Source organism: Botrytis sinoallii (genome assembly GCF_014898435.1).
Source record: "Botrytis sinoallii strain Bc 23 chromosome Unknown BSIN_026, whole genome shotgun sequence".
NCBI classification, from domain to species: Eukaryota; Fungi; Ascomycota; class Leotiomycetes; order Helotiales; family Sclerotiniaceae; genus Botrytis; species Botrytis sinoallii.
In genome coordinates this window covers 470,052-481,632 of record NW_024066053.1, presented here as the reverse complement: position 1 = coordinate 481,632, position 11,581 = coordinate 470,052, and the positions used below count along the sequence as shown (strand labels likewise).

General features: G+C 42.7%; 3 protein-coding genes across 3 annotated transcripts; 1 reads left to right on the top strand and 2 right to left on the bottom strand.

Moving 5' to 3' along the window:
* Positions 1 to 205: 205 nt before the first annotated feature.
* Positions 206 to 2,143, bottom strand: EAF02_010644 (uncharacterized protein). The gene is made up of 4 exons (XM_038906692.1): positions 1,840 to 2,143; positions 1,641 to 1,745; positions 1,192 to 1,571; positions 206 to 1,132 (listed from the first exon to the last, which is right to left on the bottom strand). The coding sequence occupies exons 1-4, from the start codon at positions 1,987 to 1,989 to the stop codon at positions 673 to 675; spliced, it is 1,095 nt and encodes a 364-aa protein (XP_038753562.1). The 5' UTR covers positions 1,990 to 2,143; the 3' UTR covers positions 206 to 672.
* Positions 2,144 to 3,851: 1,708 nt separating this feature from the next.
* On the top strand, positions 3,852 to 4,878 carry EAF02_010643 (uncharacterized protein; the record flags this gene model as incomplete). Its single annotated transcript, XM_038906691.1, has 3 exons — positions 3,852 to 3,918; positions 4,029 to 4,457; positions 4,520 to 4,878. 3 exons carry the CDS (start codon positions 3,852 to 3,854, stop codon positions 4,876 to 4,878), a joined length of 855 nt encoding a protein of 284 aa, XP_038753561.1.
* Positions 4,879 to 6,901: 2,023 nt separating this feature from the next.
* EAF02_010642 (uncharacterized protein) lies at positions 6,902 to 11,113 on the bottom strand. The gene is made up of 5 exons (XM_038906690.1): positions 11,010 to 11,113; positions 10,655 to 10,956; positions 8,088 to 10,604; positions 7,536 to 8,041; positions 6,902 to 7,478 (listed from the first exon to the last, which is right to left on the bottom strand). Exons 1-5 carry the CDS (start codon positions 11,062 to 11,064, stop codon positions 6,974 to 6,976), a joined length of 3,885 nt encoding a protein of 1,294 aa, XP_038753560.1. The 5' UTR covers positions 11,065 to 11,113; the 3' UTR covers positions 6,902 to 6,973.
* Between the last annotated feature and the right edge of the window lie 468 nt (positions 11,114 to 11,581).

Sequence of the window (11,581 nt, the reverse complement as noted above, 5' to 3'; positions counted from 1 at the left end):
TAGATGTGGAATTGATTAACTGACTGAATGTACTACTGAGAGTATCCATGGATGATATACTGGTAGGTAGGGTCTAGCTAGCTATCATGTGATGTGTGATCATCTGTGGCGCATGATAAACCTCACGAGCCACAAGAGCCACACCCGCTCAATCGGAAAGTTTCATAGCCACAAGGAAACCACGACTTAAATGTACCGAGATCAAAGACATTGATTGATCAACTACATCCTACAATCAACAAGAAGATCCTTTGTTTTAAATTAAACTTCATTATAATCATAATCTCAATGGTATCAGAACTTAAACCCGTTATATATATAGGCAAAACACAATTTCGATCTATCAATATTCGACGCTCTCAACCAAATTAAATGGCCAACCGAACGTGTTCCTGGTATCCAGCCCTTCTGTTCTGTGTAGATCCAATTCCTCAAGATGTTCTAAAAACCCCAAGATGTGACGCCGGCGGGGGTAATTCTTGATACGTGTTCATACTCAACATCGTAAGTAGAACAGCCATATCTCACCCTGGTATCATATCCATATATCGTACAAAATTTTCGTATACTTTTCTGTGTATATTTTTCCTCCTTTTTGAAGCCCCTTCATCGTTTGACTCCGAGCCGAGAATTTACGTCATTCGAAAACAACGGATCGGTATAGCGTAGTCCCTATTGAATATTTCTCTGCGAATTCCTATTTCCTTTCCACCCCAAAATCTGACTCTGTTCCCATTCTCCTGGCGCAGAATGCCTATTAGCGCTCGTCACAGTAACCTTTGTCTCTTTCAAAATATGTTTCTGACTTTCCCCATCATCTTTTTCAATATCCGAATCCCCTAGTTGAACGAATGTATCCAGATTGATATCCGATCTCTTCCCTGTTCCGTGTTGAGTGCGCGGTACATTTCCATTCTTTCCTGATGTGGGATTGTTGGAATTTCCGGTAGTACTGAGATTGAGGAAGGGAAGGGATAAGAGAGGACGAAGGGCAGGGAGAGATCCGGCGAAGATTCCCATTGCTTCTTCGATGACGGACCAGAGTCCTATGCGACCGGTACCGAACATGAATTCGGAGGAATCACTGTAGAGTGATAGGTAGCGAAGTCGAACGATTGTTGCACAGCTTGCACTGAAGATGAATTAGTCTCAAGCCATCTTCAAAATACCCAAGAAACCAAGAGAACTCACAAAGCAGCCAATCCCAAAATACAAGCCACCGACACCTTGACTCTACTCTTCATCTGAATATTCCTCAACAATACCGCCGGCAGAATCGCTAATGCCCAATCCGTTGCGATTTCCACGGCCGAAAAGAACAAACTAACATCACTGTTCAGTTGCAAATTACACACGCCATTTGATTCTCCCCATAGCGTATTAATCGGATGACATATATTCGCAATGCCTATCATGAAAATAAGGGCAGAGATAGCGGTCATGATCATAATACCCCAGACGGTATAAACATAGCGACGACGGGTATCAGCGATACGGAGGAGAGTTACAGCAATACTGCATTTGATAGCTACAGCACCAGTAGCGTAGAAGAATTCAGCAATGAAGAAGAGCTATGGAATTATCAGTATGGTAGAAATCTTGAAACTTGATCCTCAGAGAAAATAATAAATAGTAAATACCTTGGTCCCCCTCGCAATATCATGCGCACTCAAGTATTTAGCCTTCTGGCCACTTCCATAGAAACTGCACACAATACACAGACTACTCGTGACAGTAAATAGCAACTACTCATCCATTACCGTATTAGCATCAAATTCTCTCCCCAAACACACCCACTTTTTGAAGAAGTCAAGAAAGGGAACACAAAAGAAAACATACCAAACCAATCGACATAACAATATCATCCAATCCCCAAATTTTCCTCCACAACCTCACACCCGCACGCATGGAAAAAGTAATCCAGCACAACGCCAGCAACAAAATCGAGGTCCAAAATAATGCGACTCCATCCCCTGCGATCTTCGACATATTTGCGGTTCTGCTCTCGTCACACTCCGTCGATTTGTCGCCAACCAGCTGATCTCAAGATCAAGCTCGATAATCACACCGAACAAACAAAGTAGGCAGGTATGTAAGAATCGTAAGATAAGATAAACCAAACGTGCAAAAAAAAAAAAAAAAAAAGACCACACTGATACAGATACTGATACTAAGAATGGAAAGTATACGCATGCATATTAGAAATCCAATCTCACGAATGCGAAAATAAAGTACAGTGCAGTAGTTATCTACTTAGCACTTAGTTTCCTTCCCAGTCTTGATATATCTCCATAGATCATAATGATCAAAAAATCTCATTCCAGATCCCTCCCCTTCGTGATACTTTAGGACATTCCCTGCGCGTGCATTGCATGCTGATAGGGTGGAAAGTGCCCGAGAAAACATAATTCGAGACTTCCTGGCTCGAATCATATGGGTACGTTGCTCATGTCATTCCTCTTTGGGATTGTTCATATGAAGAATTCTACGTGCCCTCGCTCGGCTCGATTTGTGGTGGACCCGAGACCAAGTTCTGAGCTTCTTTACTTCTTTAGTGTGGGAGCTTGGTAGGGGTGTGATACCTACTTTTATGTACGGTGTGCACTTGGTATATCTGGAAGGATAAAGTCTAGAGTGGAAGGAAAACCTAGTGTTCGAGAGATTCATTATTATGATAGGGTAATGCAGAGTTGATTAGTCGTGTCTTGACGGCGTCCTGACTGAGAACTGATATATCACTAATGAGTTGAACTACCGGCGATACATTTCTCATCCGCGCTCCATTCCTTTTTAGTTCCAGAACTATGTTCATAATTCAAAGCTTTTCTCTGAGTATACACCTAGGTAGTGTATAAATCGATAGCCATTATTGAATTAATTATGGAATCGTGAACAATAGACTGTCAAGACTCAGGTCATTAGCATCAGACCACCAATTCAAGATGTAACGAATCGCAGCATCCCCTCCGCTTAAAGCTTGTTCGGAGCAAAAAACTCTCAAAATTACGCTAAATATCATTTCCATGTGTTCCCATTGGAGAATCGGCTCATGAATCATGATCTTCATCGACACCAGGGACTATGTTCTTCGAGTTTCCCTTTTAAAATCGTTGACAAGAGCTCCTATCCAAGTCAAATCTTAACAAAATTGGGATACATGTTCACAGAGTCCCTCGCCGCGGCAGTTACATTTACAGTAAGATCGACCATTCCAAACAGCATCTCCAACGGTTTTCCACACAATTGATACAGAAAAAATAAACAGCATGGGGGACATCCATGAACGCACGCACAACTTGCGTGGAGCCCTAGAACTCCAATATGAAATATATTATTACTCTGCCTAAGCGACTAAAAGCTCCACATGCGTATGTATATCGGCGATATTTGTTTTGAAATTCATTCGGTCCCTGGTTCAAGGTCGGTTAACATAACCCTGAAGCTTCAGAATCCAACTTTTTTCTCCAAGTCGGAGATCTCAGTCACATGTTTTCAAATTTCCTCGCTCGAAAGACTTCGTAGCCCATGAACCTAATCTTAATTCGCTCCACCCGAAAATTCATTTAATTCGTAGCCTACGGCGCTGTATCCTCCTAAGAGGGCCAGCCCGAGGTTCCGCATAATGTGTCAAATGTATACAGAGTAGACCAGTTCTACTAGTGAGGGACCAGTGCCCCACTAACAGCTGTCATGTTGAGCTTTGAGGGGTTGTTTAAGCTTGCTGTTGTCCTTGAGGGTTTCCTATCATATCAATTGCGATTTTCCCATAGTTCTTCCTTTGTACCAAAATCTATCATATTGTACTATTCACAAGAAACGACACCAATCGCATACATATACATTTATACATCATGTCTGAAATCATTATCCAAAACGAGGATTTAGCCAGTCTTAAAGGCAAGGTTGTCATTGTGACAGGTACGTTACATTCATCGTACATCAATACCACGTAGACGAGTTCCCTCACCTGCGTACCTTACATCTACTCCTCACAACCCCTCATACTCACGTAAAACCCCTCATTCTAGGCGGTTCCTCAGGAATTGGTCTCGCAACCATCGACCTCCTCTTATCCCTCGGAGCCTCCGTCGTCAGCGCAGACATCAACCCTCCACCCACACCAATCTCTTCCCCCTCCTTCCTCTTCGTCCAAACAAACGTAGCCATCTGGTCTTCCCTCGCTGCTCTCTTCAAAGCCGCTGTCGAAAAATTCTCCCACATCGACTATGTATTCGCCAATGCTGGAATCGGTCCTCGAGGAAACTATATCGCCCTCGAGACCGACGAGAATGGAGATCTCAAGGAACCCGTCCATGAAGTCTTGGAAGTAAACTTCAAGAGCGTAGTCAATACCGCTTGTTTGGCAATCCACTATTTGAAGCAAAATGCTCAGGGAGGAAACATCGTACTCATGGGATCAAGTACTGGATTACAACCTTTGAGAGCACCTGATTATTGTAAGATACCTTCCCCTTCTCCCAATTCCCCAAAATTGAACAACAAACTAACAACCCCCAAGCCGCAGCTAAAGCAGGAGTCCTCGGTTTCGGCCGCTCAATCCAACGCACCATCAAAGCAGCAAAACTCCCCATTCGAGTCAACACCCTCGCACCTTCCTGGACTTCCACCCAGGTTTTGCCTAATCTCGATGGTATCATGGCTGCCATTTCCCACAAGGCGCAATCTTGCGATGTTGTAGCTAGAAGCGCAGCATTCTTGATGACTACAACTGATAGAGAAGGAGATATCTTATACGTATCTGATGGACGTGTCACCGAGATCGAACAGAGTATCTTGGCTCCAGCCTATGCGACTATCAAGGGTGATGGACCAAGTGATGATGAGATTTTGGAGCGAATTTTTGGATTGGGTGCATAAGGGATGATGAGGTGTGATTAGCGTGAATGATTCGGATGTTTAGCGTGTCAGCAATTGGCATCGATGATTTGGCTTGTTTAGATGAAGAGATACCATATTTATGTACTCGAGTATGTATGCATTAGTTATGAATAAAATTTGAGCTAATCATGACCATTTTGCCATTTCCATCTCCCGAACTGCTATACACTGATCCTCCAACTCATACTTCTCTGTGAATGTACAGCATGGAAAATAAAATATATCGGCGATTATCTCCTCTACACCTATCTACCGAAATTCAACAAGTACCGTTCGAGCTATTCATCGGCACCTGAGACAAACATTAGGGATCTAGATCCTCCCATCCGCACCGCCCGTCAATTGACAATCATAACCATTTTGCCATCGCACACCCCCTTCTCCACAAAAGCACGAAATGCAAGTGCGAACAATAGGGAAACTCCAGCCGATCTTCCCAAACACATGATTCCCAGCAGCAATCCGATAGAATTCCACCTGGCCAAGAGCGGATGTACCCCTTACACAAACCCATCCATCGTCCATCCTTCGTTCGTACAAGAAGATTTCACATTGTTTCACCTCCCCGGTATTTGCATTGATCACACAGCATGTTTCCCAATTGGGGCGCCCTCATCCGCTCCTAGATGGCATTCGGAGATAACGCCGATATCCTTGATTCATCATTCTCTAGCATTGTGAGCGGGTAGACCAACTTTCAGCCCGGCAGATTAATTTTGTTTTTTAGCGAGCTCAAGAACGAATGTACTGTATTGTATGTATGTAACTTTTCTCCTCGTGATTTGTCTTCCGCGAACTTTACCGTAGCAAGAATCAAGATCGGGTATCAGAGCCGACTGGGTGTTCTAAAACAGGATATTCAAGACTTTCCCCCATGCATGCATGAGATATAAAATCAAAAGAACGAAAAAATTGATCTATGTAGGTACTCGAAGAACCCTAGAAAAAGAACAGAGCTTCGATACAAATGATATGGATGAAATGTGATCAAGTAACCTTGACTTACTTACTACTTACTCACTCACCCATGCCGCGTGCATCCAGTATCCAAGCAACCCCACTACCAAAAGAACCCAAATGTGTCCTCTTATAGTCCACCATCTTGTGATATATACATCCAGCTTCAGGGTTACATACATTGTATCACCGGACGGGACGAGTAAGTAAGAAACTATAGTCTCCTGCGAGGAAATATGAGACTCCCACTGCCAGCTGCTCTTTCTCCAGCCTCAACACTCTAATTCTCAGCTTCGCTGACGGTAGCATATCTCTATCAGAACTACAAATAAAAAAGTAAGTTCATGAAGAAAGAAAGAAAAAACACTCTAGATTTTCAATTTCTTCGAATTTCAATATTCCCCGGGAAACCAAAATCTACTAGTATGTATCTTTTGTTCAGTGCTACAAGTTGTTCTCATCAGTTTCTACATCTCATGTGAATCACATGGAATCTCGAGTACCTCTTTCATTTGTCGATCCCTCCTATACTCCAAAACGGCCAAGATCAGATAATCTAACGACTAGGTGCCTATAAGAAAAGTAGAGATCTACTTCTTGCAGGAGGAAAGTACTAGGTTAATTCAAGAGCTTCGATTGGGCTTCGATGTCAATAGAGAAGGAGTGGTGTTTGATACTAGCTTACACAGAGATTGCACATGCATAGACATATCCAAACACATATCCATAGCCATCAACTATCTTTCGTATCTGATACTTGATATCTAAATCGTTCGTAGGATTTACATTAGCTGGACTGACCGACCTCCATCTATCAACATTTAAACATCCCATGATACAGACCATCAGACCTGATACCAGACTCTTTCATTCTTCAGAGAAAGCTTATTTCGGCATCTTGGAGAAGGTGAAATGCGAATATATTCAGTGTTTTCATGACATTCGAGGTGTAGAAGATGCTACATATTCCGGAGAGAATCAACACAAAATGAAGCCAAATGAATATCCATTGATCGTAAAATATCAAAACACAACGGACAGAATGATGAAAATCCCAATAGTAATCTATAATATACAATCTACCTGCGTATCGTATCTACTTTGCCATTGATAATATTCATGATCTACCCTTTGCCTTAATCTTTTTCTCCAACTCCTCAATCTCTCTTTGAGCCTTTTCCTCCTCTGCCTTCATCGCCTCCAACTTCAAATCTTCAATCCTCTTCTGTTCCCTTGCAAGTTGATCTGGTCTTCTAATCGCGATATCCTTTGGTTTGTAATCACTGAAAAGAGCTTTAAGCACCTTTTCAATAACAAAACAAGCAAGATAATCCACAATCATCGTGGTCGTCATTACTACTTTAAAATCATATGAGAATGGGACCAATTTCATTTTTTCATTAACCTCAGGAATGAATTCAGTCGAACAAGAGAAAGCGATCGCGGAGACACCAATGATACCGTAGTACATTCCTTTGTTTTCGGAAATGGCTTCACGGAATGGACGACCTTGATAATTGATTGCGAATGTGGAAATTTGTTGAATCAGTTGAAGAAGATAGACAGCGCTGTTTAGGAGAGATGGAGCGAATTCTCCTTCGAGATCAATGTCTGGGTCACGTCTGATGAGGTATTAGTACTTGTTGCGCGGGTGGGAATGAGAGAAAGGTTCAACTTACGGAGCAATCTTATCGCAGAAACGAGCGATGTAGATGAGTGTAACGATATGAACTGCAAATTGTCCAAGAATAGATCCAATGATATAGAAGTTGAAGATATTTGGCTGAGGTCTTTCTTTGGATAGACCTTCCACGGACTTAGCCCGGGAAATTGACAAAAAGCAAACACTCATGAGCATTCCACTAATTGTCACTTGGCCATCACCAAATTTAATACCTTCGAGATACAACACACTCAAACTGTAGGCGCTAATGAGACAATTCAAAGCGAGGATTTTGTACATTTGAATAGTTGCAACGAGTGTACAACGGCCTTGACGAATGATGTTGGGAATGGCAATGACGTTACTCAGTTTACTGGTGAACGGGGCAGCGACGGATGCATCACCAAGCTTGATTGTAGGTGGCTCATCGTCATCCATTTCTGCCTCCATCAGACTTTGTGTCATTTTATCAGCAAGACTAGCTGCTTTCTTCTGTGCATCATTCAAAGTCGGCTTATTTTGCTGACCATTAATCAATGCTTGAGCGCCAGCGAAGTATCGTTTCCACCTCATCAGTTTTATTTTTGTTAGCAGCTGTCTCCATAAGAGCCACAGAAATACCCTTCTTATCAGCTTCCCGTTGAATAGCTTTTTCATAGTGTGGATTTTTAGGTCCTGGTGGATACAAGTGTGCAATCAATATGGGTACTGGAGGAGTTGGTTGATTGAATCGTGTCATCATCTGGCATTGCTTCTCGTAAAGCTCTTTCATTTTGTTGTTTCTGAAATGTTCGGCAATCTTGTTGAGATCCTCTTGCGAACCATTGAGTAACGCAATACCGATATGAGCTTGCTTCAAGGCTCCAACGTCGTTTGTTCCATCACCAGCCATAAGAGTATGATAACCAAGATCTCTCAAACCGGTAAGAATTTCTTCTTTTTGTTTTGGAGATACACGAGCATATACCCATGCGTAACGGTAAATGGTAGAAAGTGCAGATTGATCCTTGAATTTAGACAAAGCGTAACCAGTGACACACAAGTCATTATTCTCGATAATCTTCTTGTCAATAGGCTTGGAAGGATCAACAGGAATGCTGATGCTATCATCAACACTTCTCCATACAAGCTTCTCCCCCGAATCATCGTGTTCTGGTGCATCAAGAATGAGGACATCTCTATCCACAATTTCAACTTCTCTGGCAACATGGATGGCGGTCAGAGGATTATCACCAGTGATCATAACGACACGGTGACTACTTTCATTGAGCATTTGTACAGCTTTCTTCGCGTCATCTTTGAGAGGGCAATGTAAGACTAAGAAACCAGCGAAATGTAATTCGCTCTCCACTTCTTCACGCTTTAGATCATTGATTTTGCCAGAGCCAAGTTCAGACTCGGTAGATAGATATTTATAGGCCAAAGCAAGAACACGCGATCCTTTCCTGGTAAAGTATTTGTAAGTTTCTTCGTAATCTGCGGGAACCTTAACCAGCATTCTCATGATAGTTTCCGGAGCTCCTTTGACACCAACGAAAGTAGAACGAATCTTCTTGCCAGTTTGGGTATTGAGAGCGGTCAATGAGGCGACAGAGCTTTGACGTTTAAGGGCAGACGAGAATTGGAAACGGCGTTTGATTTGAACCGAAGATGAGGGTGCACCAGTTTGAATCTTGCTAGACAAGATGTCATTTCGCCCAAGTGTCCAGCCCAACGAAGTCAATGTAGCTTTCTCCATAGGATCTCCGACAATATCGCCCTCGTCCAATTTGACTAGGGCATGAGCTGTAGCGAGCACATATGTGGTCTCTAACGAAGCTTGTAGGACAGGGGTGATATGGCTGTGGGCACCATCGTTTTCACGAGGGGTATCGGTACCGGAATGGCCTAGACCTAAACCAGCAATACCTTCAACGACCAAATCTTCTCCAGTCAATGTACCGGTCTTGTCGAAACATGCGACATCAACGCGCCCAGCAAATGGAATGCGGAATGGTTCGGTGCAATAAATAGCATAACGACTAAGAGCTGCCAAACTAGTATTGACTGCAAGACTGAGCTCCATGGGCAATTCCGGGGGCACGACACTGGTAACAATCAAGACACAATCAAGCAAAAGCTTGGATCGCTTTCTGTCCTTTCTCACACCTTCATCCCAAACATACCAAGATGCAGCGATTGCGAAAACCAATAAGAAAAGAATGAAGAACAATGCTTCAGCATTATTGGCAGATACCCGCTCGGTAGAATAAATCATAGTTCGAACCAAGCTTCCCTGCGATGTCTCGAATCCAGTTTTTACCACAATGGCCATAGCACCATTGTCCGGGGGAGATGGAACGCCTGAAGCGATCTTTGGTCTTTCCTCATCGGTATTTCCATGTGTAATTTGTAGAACTTTTGTTCCTCCATAAAGGAATGCATTCTTGTCAAGACCTTCTGGCTCTAATACTGCATCACCGGGTCTGAGTTGCACTGAATCCTTCAATAGTGGGGTACTTTCTCCAGAAAGCATAGCTTCGTTCACAATGGCGCTTCCTTCAACCAGAATCATGTCGCAAGCTACACCACTATCCTCCTTGGTTCGGCCAACTGAAACGAGATCTCCTGGTAGAAGTTTATCGCTTTGCGTTTCCTCCCATTTGTTCAATCGGTAAACGAAAATATCGTATGGCTTAATACTCATTCCTCGGAATTCGGTCAAGGTCCTTTGGCGTTGCCAGACTACTGTGCTCTCAAATCCGACCAACATGACCAGGGTAAATAAGGAATAGTACCAGTAATCATCCAACATCCATAACCCAACACAAAAGATTTGGAAGACGAAGAACGGTGCGACTGCATGTTCTTTGAACAATTCTGAAAAAGTAGGGACCGGGATATCGAAAGTGTTATCGCCATAATGTTGATGAATTCTGGAAAGCTCAGATGCCGTATCAATACCTCTAGACTTTTGATATGTCTCCAAAAGTGGCTTTGGCTCTTGATCTATTGAGTATGTCAGGGGTGCAAACGAGTTCTTTGATGGATCGTAGAGGAATCGACGTTTTTGAAAGAGGAAAGAAACATTGCTTTTTCCACCAGCCTTAAGAGGAGTTAGTCAAGACGACTGTGGGAGAACAGCAATTAACCTACATTATCTCTTTCTATTTTACAAAAATCCGCAGATCCAGCATTCGTAATAGGATGAACCTTGATGAGCTGGGCAGTTGGAACACACTTTGCGGATTTCGAAGTGAACAGAGATCTTAAGTTAATATTCCAATGTGTGCTGAGCCATACTAAACTTTGCGCCGTGATGATTGTCCCACACCACACAAAAGTCCATTCTTGCCCGCCGATGTGTTGATCGTATAAATCTTGCGAGAGATAGTATCGAAAGAAGACAGGCCATATAATCGCAAAGGGCCAGATATAAGTATGCAACCAAAGCGGTACTGAGATCAGTTAGAATCGTGCATCAACTATTGAATGGCGGGGTTCAACTCACATGGATTATGCAATGTTGCGGATGCAATCATGGGATTATCCACCAGAGGCGCCATTGCGCAGGTTGGTAAGTGAAAGGGTTACGTTGAAGCTGTTCACAAAATTCTCCAAGGCATAGGTGGCACTGTGAGTTTATTATCATCAAAGAAGTCGGAACATCGGAGCTTCAATGTTCGCTTAATCATATTTCAACGTGAGAGGCAGTATCACGTGCAAAGGCCATTCTGATACATTCCTGCTGAACGTTTCTGTTTGGCCTTCAACAACGTTATTTCTCTGGAAAATAAGTGAAGTACAGCAATATTTTGAATCATATACTTGTATTCATTCTTTGAGCAGGACTGATACCCAATGATCCATCACAGGAAGCATCACCTCCCAATCCAACCAGATGTTCCTATCAAAAATGACCTCGGGAGGCATATCGACCTGTATGGGTGTGTACAACACTTTTGATTTCCAGAAATCTCAATAAGTAATCTCAAAAGTACCTGCTATATGAACATTCAATGCAATTGCTTTCCTTGCCACAATGAATATTAATGTTCTTTGCAGAGTTCAAAAGGTACTAAT

Bases quoted from the DNA above. Each gene is read 5' to 3' on its own strand.
- EAF02_010642 (XM_038906690.1), bottom strand. From the start codon at position 11,064: ATGGCGCCTCTGGTGGATAATCCCATGATTGCATCCGCAACATTGCAT. The intron at 10,605-10,654 runs GTAGGTTAATTG...ACTCCTCTTAAG, and splicing joins GTAAAATAGAAAGAGATAAT to GCTGGTGGAAAAAGCAATGT. The intron at 8,042-8,087 runs GTGGAAACGATA...ATTAATGGTCAG, and splicing joins ACAAAAATAAAACTGATGAG to CAAAATAAGCCGACTTTGAA.
- EAF02_010644 (XM_038906692.1), bottom strand. From the start codon at position 1,989: ATGTCGAAGATCGCAGGGGATGGAGTCGCATTATTTTGGACCTCGATT. The intron at 1,746-1,839 runs GTATGTTTTCTT...ATGGATGAGTAG, and splicing joins TTGTTATGTCGATTGGTTTG to TTGCTATTTACTGTCACGAG. The intron at 1,572-1,640 runs GTATTTACTATT...ATAATTCCATAG, and splicing joins ATATTGCGAGGGGGACCAAG to CTCTTCTTCATTGCTGAATT.